At 44.5% G+C, this 11,790-nt stretch overlaps 1 protein-coding gene across 1 annotated transcript in view; it reads right to left on the reverse strand.

Moving 5' to 3' along the window:
* Window positions 1–11,182, reverse strand: part of TCERG1L (transcription elongation regulator 1 like) — a 196,518-nt gene extending 185,336 nt beyond the window's left edge. The window contains exons 1-3 of the mRNA XM_053583531.1: window positions 10,022–11,182; window positions 7,911–8,057; window positions 6,980–7,160 (exon numbers count right to left, since the gene is read on the reverse strand). Coding sequence (XP_053439506.1) covers window positions 6,980–7,160; window positions 7,911–8,057; window positions 10,022–11,182 — 1,489 coding nt within the window. The remainder of the gene's footprint in view (window positions 1–6,979; window positions 7,161–7,910; window positions 8,058–10,021) is intronic.
* Window positions 11,183–11,790: the final 608 nt, after the last annotated feature.

The raw sequence follows: 11,790 nt of genomic DNA on the forward strand, positions 1-11,790 counted from the left end.
CCTGTGATTTATTTTGTTTTCGGGTTCATATTCCAGTATTTTTTGTTTTTGCTGTTTTTCAGTCATGGGGGTTGCTGAGCTTCTTAGATCTGTGGTTTGATCACATCCATTTTTCATCACCTTTGGTCACTGTCTCTTCCAATGGGCTCTGTGCTGTATTCTCTCTTGCCCTCTTCAATTATACATTAAGTTAAACCAGTTGATATCATTTCACAGCTCTGGGAAAGCACATTCCATGTCTTCACTCATCTTCTCTTTGTGTTACAGTCTTAGTAAGTTCTATTGACCCATCTTTAACTTTATTGATTCTTTCCTGGGCTCTATCACTAATACTCATGAATCTGTCAAAATAATCTTCTATTTATGATGCCATCTTCCATTTTTTTCTAAATTTCGGTTTGACTTTTCTTCTATTTTCTGTATTTCTGATGAAATTCTCCATCCATTAATTCATGTAGACCTGCTTCCTATTGTATCGTTTAACATTTAACATTTTAATTGCAATTAATCATAGAACTAACAGCTCTAACACCCGTGTCATCTTAGGGTCTCGTTCTGTTAATTATTTTGTACCTTGACAATGGCTTATCATTGCTTGTTGGGTTTGTGTGTCTTATAACTTTTTACCAAATGCTACACATCGTGAATAGAACAATAAAGAATGAGATAAATACAATTTGCTCCTTGAAATAAACACACCCTTTCTTGTGTCATGTTGTTGGTGAATTCGGTTGTGTTGTATATTCAGGAGTTGAACTAGAGTTGGATTTTGTTGTCACAACTGACTTCAGTACCCCACAGCTTCCAAATTCTTTCACAATGTCTTTGCTTAGGGGAAATTCTGGATATGCAATAATCTGTGTCATATTTATGTGCATACCCCAGTTTTCAATCATCCCTTCATTCCTGCACCACAGGAAAGGATCCACGTTCCTCTCTTCGCTCCAGACTGTTACCACTTTTTTCTCAGTGCTTGCCAGGCTGGTTAGAGGGACGGTATCCTGGTCCAGGTTCAGTTCAGGTAACTGTGTTCATCTGGGCTTTGAGTGTGGGAATTTCTTACTTCTTCTGCTTCTTCTAACAAAGGCAAAGCATTTTTAAAGAGCTTATACCTTCCTCTTCCTCCTTTCTCCTCACCTCAATTTTACCAATATAATTTGTATAATTTTCTCTTTTCATCAGGAAAAGTACTTTGAATTTTGCACTCATTCCTGTAACAAAATTAACAAGTAGTCACATATTCTATAAAATTAACAGAAATTGTTAAATATTACAGGTATTTAGAAAACTGAATTCTCCATTCTTACTTCTTGCTTTATATTTGTTTCTCAATGAGCTGAGGAAGTTAAAGACAGAGCAATAAAATCGTCTGAAGTAAACTTTTACAAAATTCTCATATTTAATAAACTGATTCTAAAGTAGTAGTGTTATAATAATTTGAAAATTAGGAAAACATAAGCTTGAGTCTGTTTTTTAAAAAAATCTCACTGATAATTTCTTGAGAAAATAGGCTCAATATGAATGTATTCCAAACAACCATATAAAACAAAAGTAAACAAAATCAAACAAAACATGAGCGTGACCCATAAATAATAACAGAATAAATTAAAGGAATAGTAAGAATATACATAAAAGCATGACATACTAAAGACAGAAAAATATAAAACTAGTAAATCAAAACTAACTATGTTAAACTACATTTTTAAAAGGCAAAGGCAGAAGTCATGCTTTGATATATGAATAGTTAACCTAAGCTAAAAACAAAACACAAGATAAAATATTTTAAGAAAAATAAAACACATGATGCAGAGAGAATGGCAGCAACATTAATTTTAGACAAAGCAGAACTTGTGGTAAAAACATCATATGTGGCAAAGTCAGTTCACTGCATTTTTTGTTTGTTTGTTAGAGGCAGAGTCTCAAGCTATCGCCCTCTGTAGAGTGCTGTGGCGTTGCATCTCACAGCAACCTCCAACCTCCAAATCGGACTCAAGCAATCCTCTTACCTCAGTTTTTCTATTTTCAGTGCAGACAGGGTCTCACTGTAGCTCAGGTTGGTCTTGAACTCATGCACTCAGGTGATCCTCCCTCCTCGGCCTCCCGGAGTGCTGGGATCACAGGAGTGGGCCCCTATGCCTGCCTTTTCACTACATTCCTGAGAACATTTTCTCTTGTTTATGCATTTGTTTGATTTGCTGGCAGGACATACAATTCCTTGGTCACAAACTTTTTCCTCACAATTCTCTAAACTTCTCCCCATGAACTAATCAGGTTGAATACTGAGGAATGATCTGAAGATACATCAGCATCTGTGTCCTTTCCTGCATGAAATGTCAACAGGGTGCCGGGGCAGAGTACACAGTATGTGTTGACACGTTTGATACCCACTCCACCACATCCTGGGTTGTTTATTTTTTGGTAGGAAGTCAAATAAATGCAGCTTTGTTGTCTGCTTCCCGTTTTATTCGGATTTTATTTACTTTCATTTCATTTTGTTATTTGGAATGTGTTCATACTGATCCTGTCACTTTGTCATTAATGTGGCAAAGTCCAAAGTACATACACCTAAGAATTTCCTATGTGGTCTTTGCTCATTAAAAGCATAATCAGTTCTTCAATTTCATGACTTAAATTGCTAGTTTTTAAAAGTTTCCTGGCATTCTGTTCTTTTCTAGATTCTTCAAGCTGTTTCTTCCTTGTATCTTTTACCATTTTCTTGTAGTAGTTTTTTTTTTTTCTTATCTATAAAAGTAAACCAAATGGTGGTTTATCCAAAATATTTACCAGTTTCTGTGCAAAATCCATTTCTCAGGTCTGTTTTTCTTCGGGATCTTTCGAGTAGGTGAATCTTTCATGAAGCAGAACATTCCGCATCCCCCATCCTCTTCTGCTCTCTCCGTCTCATCTTCTTTGAATGAGGAGAGGCACAGACAGTATTTTGTTTTGTTTTGTTTTCTACCCAAAATAGTGTTCGCAGAACCAGACTCTGATCTTAAGTGGAGGGACAATGTGACATGGGCAACTTTTAGACAAATCTCCACCTTCTAGCAGGACACTTTGATTTCCTCTGTCTATGGGACAGAAGATGAATAAATTATCTTTTCCTCCCATTTCTTCATATTCTCAGAGTCAGTAACTTCATTTCTAAGTAGCTCAAAGGAGTCTGAAGTTCTTATTTTCAGAAGCAAAACAGTGGTTCCTTGGAGAGTACCTTTTCCACCCTGGCCCCACCTTTACCCCACACTGTAAATAAAATCCAAATAAAACCTCTTGTCCCTGACCTGCAACCTCCTTTTCTGCCTGGGAGGAAGACGGACACACAACATTACAGGCAGCAGGGGCTGGAGTGGGACAGCTCAGATGACCAGAAGCTCCTGTGGGGGGGTGACCTCTGCTCTGGGACAAGTGGCCACACCATGTCTGGCCCTGAATCAAACTCAGAGGCTGGAGAATGAATGAGCCTTAAATCATTTCTCCATTCAAGCTATTCACATTAACTAGGCCAATTTTCTAAAAGCCACTCAATCCTTAGTTAGAGACCTTAGACTCGAGCACAGTTGTCACCACATATTTCTGGGTCCCTGGGTTGTTTGTGAAGAAGGCCCTCTGCCCACTCGGGGGCTTCTCTGATGCCTGAAGATGAACTTGCACTTTCCTGATGGAGCCAAAGACCCGGGGTGCAAGTCCAATGTGGTCCCATCCATGTGGAGAGGCTCCAAGGGCTCAGGCACCTGCCCCCCACCAGACCACACTGCATTGCCCTTGTTGGGTCACAGTCTCCTGACTTGCCTATCCCCCACTAGACTGCCAGCTCATTCACATAGCTGTCATGGACTGGATGTTGGTGCCCCCCATTCATATGTTGAACCCCTAATCCTCAGCTTATGGTACTAGGAGGTGATTTGGGGTAGAGGAGGTCATGAGTGTGGGGTCTCCATGATGGCATCAATGTCTTCATGAAAGAGCTGCCTGCTCCCTCCCCTTACATGAGGACACAGCAAGAAGGAACAGAGCCCCACATCTTCACCATGCGGGTGTCCTGGCCCCAGACCTCCAGTCCCCAGAACCTGAGAAACAAATGTCTGTATTCTAAGCCCCCATCTGCCTTTACTTTAACCACAGCAGCCTGAGATGGCCAGCACAAGAGACATGTACAGCCAGGCTCATGGTGCCAGGCCTGCAGAAAAGGTGCGTGGAGACAGTCTGCCTACGGAGCGGAGGAAAGAACGTGGATGTTAACCATTAGTTTCTACACTTAGAAATGTCCAACAGGCTTTAGAGCTTTTTTGGATCTAAGTATATCAGCAGATGGTTACCATTATTCTCCTCATAAAGGGTCCAGTACATTTAGAAAATAATGTTCTTTATAATATTTATTAAAGTTTAGACGGGTTATCCAAATTCACTCAAGTTGGGCTCATATTATCTGAGGCCTATGCCAGGCACTTAATTCTTAGCCAACAATAAACGAGGGGTGGGAAATTGTAGTCTCAGAAGTCACCCACCTATAGGGACACAACTCAGTTCAACAACAGCATGTTACTCTGACAAAACCGCTTGCTGCTGCCCACTCTTGAGTTCATGGTCAGATAGCTATTGTCCCTGACACTGTGCAAATAAATGCTCAAGGAGTGATTAGTGCTTAAAAATTACTACTAGCCAAGAAGAAACTGAGCTTAGCTCATAAAGCCTGCTTGAAATGAAGGGGTTGATTCACATTTCCAGTGCTCTGGGAGTTCTAATTTGGTTTCTTTGATTAATTTAAAGGAGATCAATAAAATATATCTAACTCTGAGGCCACTTATTTCTGAATATATGAATTTTTAACTATATTGATCAACATAACATAATGATTATATATTTATGCATTACACATTTACATATATTTATACAATTTATAATATAATTATAATATAAATAAGTATAACATATAAATTGATTACTATACAATAGGATATAAAAGTTTAATAACAACATATATGAGGATTTACATGTAAGTATCTTAATGGAGCGGTATTTTCTCAGTGACGACAGTGAGATGGGAATGATGTGCCCTAGTTTTCAGCTGACTGGAGTCACCCTCTCTCCACGGTCGCTTGCTGCCCGGCAGGCAGACACTCTGTTGAGCAGTTAGTAACATACACACCACCTCTTAAAGGTGTTCCATGAACTAACGAACACTCAATATATGCTTTCCAAATTTGGGTAATTTCTAAAAATTATGAAATCTATTAAAAAGAAAATTTTTCATGAAGCAATCCAGAAATTCCCATCTCAAAACAGGTGCATTGAATTATTATAAAATTACCTTTGGGGTCCGGTACATTTCTCCCCAAAAGATAAATAAAACTGTATTGTTATATTTACTTATGATCCATAAGTCAAAGAAAAAACAGGGAAGAGAAAAAGCAAAGGTTGGACAGATAATAAACTAAATTACAATGAAAAGTTTTCTAATGTATCTTACACTTGTCAGAAAGTCAAAAAAGGTAAAATTATAAAAATTTGATTCTAATAGAGTATTAAATATTTGCCATAAAATAGTAAGTAAACAATGTCCATAAGATATAAAGTCTACAAGAAGTTGCCATAAGCTTCTCCAACTAAATATTTAGCACATTTATAATATGAGTTTCCTAAGAAAATTATGGCAATTCTAGAGAATGTACAATATTCAGTGAAAAGGCAAGAAAAGGACAGTTCACTCAAAGATTTATTTGGAACAAGTGAACTTAACTGAATTTGCTGATTACGTGTGTGGTAGTTATTGCCAATGGATTAGGGATTTAAAAACATTATGTTTCCTATATCAAAAGAGCCACCCCAAATCACATTGTCCTCTTATCATACAAGCCATCGAGTCACCTGTTGTCATCACTAAATTAAACAGGATGTACAATCATCCTCGGGCACAGTGGTTATGATCAGGGCATGCACCTTGCTCGCTCAGACTTCAGTCAGTCACTACATCACTAAATAATCACAAGGAAAGCGCAAGTTTCACTCAAGAGTCATTAAGGCCTGTAAGAAATAGATCAGTCATTCTCCCTGACTTATTACTAAACAAGATTCACAGCCAACTGGAGCGAACACGTAGCCAAACAGAGAAGAAAATAAACACCTCCTACACCAGCACTGCATTATCCACAGGAACATCTTATTACTAAACTTTACAGACACATATTGAGACAAGCCTGGTAGGTAGGAAATTATAGGCAGATAATGCAATTCTGAAGTCATAAAATATTCCATAATGGAAGGTGTTGCAAGATGATTGTGGCACAGGCACCTTTGCTTTTATAAAATGACCATATCTTAAGGTGATTTTAAAATCAGTTTAAAAATTCATAAGATGATTTTATTCTCCTGTTACTATATAGTTTTATTATACAATCTTTCATCCAGGGATTACTTCATGGGAGTCTGTTCCAGGACAATGCTCTTTCGGGGCCCTAGACTCCAGAGATAGAATGAAATCTGTCTTCTGAACAGGGCACTTGATAGCCCATCTCCATTATCAGCCCCCACGTGAAGACAAAACTCGCAGAAATCATTTATGCAGCTGTGTCCTACAGATCAGAGAACTTCGCTGCATGCCACTCAGCCCAGACAAGTAACGTTTTTTTAATGAGTTGACTGGCCAATTAGTACTCCATTAAGAGACATCAGTAGAAATTGTGGTATAATCCTACAACTAGACTTTGCAGGAACAATTTTGTACACAGCCCCTCAGCCATAGCTTCATCTTAAAAATAGATCCCATACTCAAAAAAAAAAAAAAAAAAAAGAAAAATAGCAAATAAGCTACCCAAGACTTGTTTTTTAATAAAAAAAAGATTCATGCTAATGTAAAAAAATTCTGTTTTACCAAAAGAATTACTTCATTAAAGTAACAAATATGATTTTCATACATAAAACTCACTTATGATGAAAGCAAAAACACAAACGTGTACATTGTCAATATGATTTGGGCACCAACCTGGAATAGGCTGAGATGCTACCACCACTGTGGGAAGAGGCCTGGAGAGAGGAGCTGGCCTAGACAGAGACACCGCCACCTGATTTGCCAGCAAATGAGGCTTTTCATGCCCAGGGAACAATCTCAACTCCTCAGGATGTATCCACGCTGAGTCCAGAGCAAAGGAATTATTTAAAAAGATCTGTCCAAAAATAAAGCAAGCATAACATTTAATGTAAGGCACATTATAAAAGCTAAATGCTACTATGTAAAATATTTGCATTGTCTCACATTAAACAAACATTGGACAATCTATTGATGTGGATTCTACAATAGCATTATTTTAAAATGTAAAAAAGGAAAAGATCTACAGGGCTCAGATATGCACCATCTACTACTTAAAAGTCCTCTGGGCTCTTCTTCAACTATTGACTTGGTCAATTCAGGCCAGTGGTCAGCTGACGGAATAAAGACTCCACAATGGGGTTGTTAGTATGTTGTAGAATTGATCCAGGTATTACCCTTCAGTTTTCATGAAAGTGAAATGTAGTCAGCAAATTTGAATTCAAATGCAAAAAATATCAGAAATATGAAAATACAAAGCAATAAAGTCACTTTTAAAACTTAAACTTGCATTATATACCATGTAAGACTAGATTTTGAACACGGTTCTAGACTTTAAAAAAAAACAAAAATAAAATTCTGATTCGGAAATTGAAAATTTTACATTGCTCCATGGAATCCAAGTATTATAAGCAATAACAAAAAATTAATACCCCTCCCAACTGAATGAGGTTTTTTAATAGATCAGTCTAATTCCAAAATTATTTTTCTATATCTAGAAGGCCAATTTATTGCAATTAGAAAGTATATTTTTTTGTTGTTGTAGCAATGCCCCACAACTTAATAATTAAAAGCCCACTTAATCCAATTAAGTTACTTGAATGTTTACCTTGCAATTAGGTATCCTTTTATTTATCCAACTTTTCCCAATGGGAGGTGGAAGAGCAGAAGGACCGATGTGTGGAAAAATGGGCACCAACTCCACGGTAGAAGCAGGAGGCAGTCCTAGGGACGCAGAATGGCCCCCCAGCAGCCACTGCAACCCAAGAGAGAAGGCGATGCTCATTAGCCGTGGTCAGTCCACGCTACTCTGTACCGAAAGGTGCTGAGATTATGGCTTTGAGGAAAGAATTTTTAAATGTACATATTTACTTATGAGAAAAATTTCCTCCTTCCTCAGTTGAGGAAAACTACAAATACTGTATTTCTAAATAAAGGGATATTTATCAGGGAGCACTACCAACACTGCATTCTTCTTTCTTCCAGAAGAAAGTTTGGTGCTTTGTTCTAAGCACCAAACCGTAAGGACATGGTGAGGAGTGAGTTTCTGCCCTTGGATAATGAGGAACCACCGTGGAAAGTAGAAATACTGGGTATTCTATTTTATAATTCTTGAATTGTTTAAATACGCAATCAGAGAGTTATCCATCACAAAATGCCTTTCAGTATAACATTTAACATTAATTGCATTTATCATTTAAAGATATTTACCTAACATTTTCAAAATGAAAATGTGTAAGGAGGTAAGACTCAAAGTTTCCCAAGGTTCACCAATACAAATAGATTCTAGAGCAAAGGAAATCTGAGTATTCCTCAAGGTCTTAGTACGTAGAATACAACAGAACACATTGGAAGGGGGCAGACAATTCCTACCCCTAATTAAAATAACTGAATCTTCATGGGGGAAGAACCAATAAGAAGCCTTGTTTAATGATACGAAATGCTTTATCTATTGTTTTAAAATCACAAAAGCATTTTTTAAAATTTTCCTACTATGTGAAAATGTTCCTATGGTCCTAAATACTACTACTGAATAGAAAAAGTGTAACACAAAAATATTTAAGAGATTAATACTAAGTATTTTAGATTTTTCTTTTTAAATTTATCCAAGGGTGGGGGGAATGCAGTTTTCTAAACATAAAAAGAAAAGGTAGTTCTTTGACGTTATACACCTCTAGTGGTAGCACTCTGAAATAACAACCCCTCCAAAATATGGCAAAAACTACCAACTTTTATTCAATAAAACCCAACATGAACTGCATCAGACATTAAAACGTAATACCCAGCATCATACATGTGATCTATTAGTAAGTCAAATTTGGAGGCGTTTAACAACATCTTTTAGAAAAGCTCATAAGATACTATTGAAATTACATTAATTAAACGGCGCATTCTAACACACAGCTCATTTGAATATGCCAATGAGGTCAACCGTCGGAATAAAATACGCGTTATCCCCGCTTTAAATGCGTCTGCATACTTCGATGGCAAACAATGAATCCTGCCCAAACCAGCCTGCCTCGCCCTGTCGCACCATTAATCACAGGCACAGTCACTTTTCCCTTGTAATTCCAGGTTTTAAACGCCCAGCTCTCCTGAAGTGCAAAATGGCATTAGCGGGATCCGGGGCCGGGCAGCCGGGGCGGGCAGGAGGCCGCCAGCCGCGCTCGCGGGACAGCAGCGGCTTTCCCTGCCGGCTCCCATGCGTTTGGATTCTCCTAAGCGTTGCCCTGAGTCTATTTTCAAATGGAAGGGGGAAAAAACCGATCAGAATCAGAAATAGCTATCGATTCCCAGCTTGCCTTTCAAGTCTGGCAGAGACTGTAAAAGTATTAACTTCCCGCGATGCAGCCCCGGTAGGCGGCGGCGGCGGCGGCTTCGGCACCGCGCGCTGGACAGCGGCCGCGAGCCGGGGGAAAGTTGTGGCCGCGCTGTCCCAAGTCCGGCCTGAGGCCGCCGTCTCTACACTGCGGGGCTGGAGACAGCGGCAGGTACCCCACAAACTGGGAGAGGGAAAGCGGAACGTCGAAGCATGAACTTTCTCGCAGATGCCTGGCTGCCAGGCTGCGTGCTGAAGGTCTGGGCAGGCGAGGACGACCGGGCAGGGGGAGCGCGACGCGGGGGCCAGGGCGGCCCTGGCTGCGGGGAGAGAGGGCCGCGCCCAGGAGGCAAGGGGAGCCGGAGACCCCGACCCGAGGCTGGGGACCGGGGGCACGTTACCTGCCCGCTGAGCCAGGGGTAGTGGTGCGCGGCGGCGGCGGCGGCGGCGTGGTCTGGCGCAGAGGGCAGCGGCAGCAGCGGCAGCAGCGGCAGCACCGGCTCGCCCGGGGCTGACCAGCCGGGCAGCCCGGGGAGCAGCGGCGCGGCGGGGGGCTGGGCCGCGGCGAGCAGCACCGGCGGGGGCGCGACCCCGGCTCCGAGCCGCAGCAGCCCGGCGGAGCCCGGGACCATCCAGAGCCAGGGCGGCGGCGGCGGCGGCGGCGGGTCCGCATTCATCGGCCAGAGGAGAGGCTGCCGCCGCCGGGGCTGCTGCTGCTGCTGCAGCTGCCGCCGCCGCCGCTGGAACCTGGCGCCCGCCAGCATCCTACATGCCCGCGCGGGCGGCGGCGGGGGCTCCGGAGCCAACTCGCCGGGTTCCGCGGCGCGGCCGCTCGCTCCGCCCCTGCCCCGCGCGGGGAGCCCCTCCTCCGCCCGCCGCCCTCCCTGCGAGCAGCGCGGCCGCCCGCGCCGCCGCCGCCCCCGGCCCGGCCCCGGCCCCGGCCCAGTCCCCGCCCGCCTGCGCCCGCACCCGGCAGCCCCGGCCGAGCCCGGGCCCCCAGCCCTGCACCCCCCACGGCCGGTCCGGTTCCCCCACTCTGACCCCCGCCCTGGCACCCTCCGGTCGCACCCTCCCTCCCCGGCCGGTCCGCTTCTCCCAATCTGTCCCCCCACCCCGACACCCCACCCGCACCCCCGCCGCACCTCCCCACCTTGGCCCCGTCCCTCCCTCCCCCGGCCCCGGCCCTGCCCGGCTCCCCCACTCTGACCCTCGCCCCCGCTGCGCCTCCCCTCCCCCCGGCCGCAACCCTCAATCTCGCCGCCCCTCCACCTCCAGGTGGCTCCCCAGCCACGGCCGCCTCCTGCCTGCGTCGCTGGACCTGGGAACCGAGACCGGGGAGGGCGCGCTGGGCGAGATCTGCCGATCCCTCCTGCCGGGGCTCCGGACCCTGGTGGCTTCTGACCCTCGCGGACGGTGCGGACCCCAGGGAGACGCGTGTGGCCCGCCCGGCTCCCGGCCCCGCACTCGACAGCGAGCAGAAGCCGAGGTGGCGGCGCCAGAGCTCGGCCTGTCCCGCTGCCGACGGGGGCTGAGAGCTCGGACGGGGACCGCGCGCGGGCCATGCTCTACCTGGCTACGTCTGAGTCCAGACGCAAGTCCCCAAGGGATATAGACTGCCAGTCCCGACGTCAGGAGGGCCCCTGGACGCTTTCAGGTCGGGTAGATTTCTCTCAGGCAAACCGGCTGAAGTATTCTCAAGGCAGGAACAGGTCCCCATGTCCAGGAGCTTGAGCCATTTGTGCCTAAAGTTCTGCACCCCACATGCCTGCTGACCTCGGCGTCCTCTTCTGCCTCAGTGGTCCCCACCCCACCCTCGCTCAGGTGCAAGGCACCAGCCAGGTGGCCTCAGGGCCTTTGCACAAGATGTCCCCCTTAGCAGGCAAGATTACCCTCTGGGAACTCTCCTGTATTCCCCCAGGTAGGGCCTGTGCTTCTCCACTTCGCACCACACGCGGCCTCTGCCGCTGCACCCTGAGCTGCTGGAACATAGACACGGAGAGCTTAACTCCTAGGACCCTCGCTGGACCCAGAGCTCCCGCAGCTGGAGGGGACACAACGGAGCTACGCGAAGTCACCGCCAGGTGGCGCCCGTCCCGGCCTCGCGGATGATCCTCCCAGCTGCAGACTCTGATGCTCCCAGCTGCAGACTCTGGTGCCCCTCGCTGCAGAC

Source organism: Nycticebus coucang, chromosome 3 (genome assembly GCF_027406575.1).
Source record: "Nycticebus coucang isolate mNycCou1 chromosome 3, mNycCou1.pri, whole genome shotgun sequence".
Taxonomy (NCBI): Eukaryota; Metazoa; Chordata; class Mammalia; order Primates; family Lorisidae; genus Nycticebus; species Nycticebus coucang.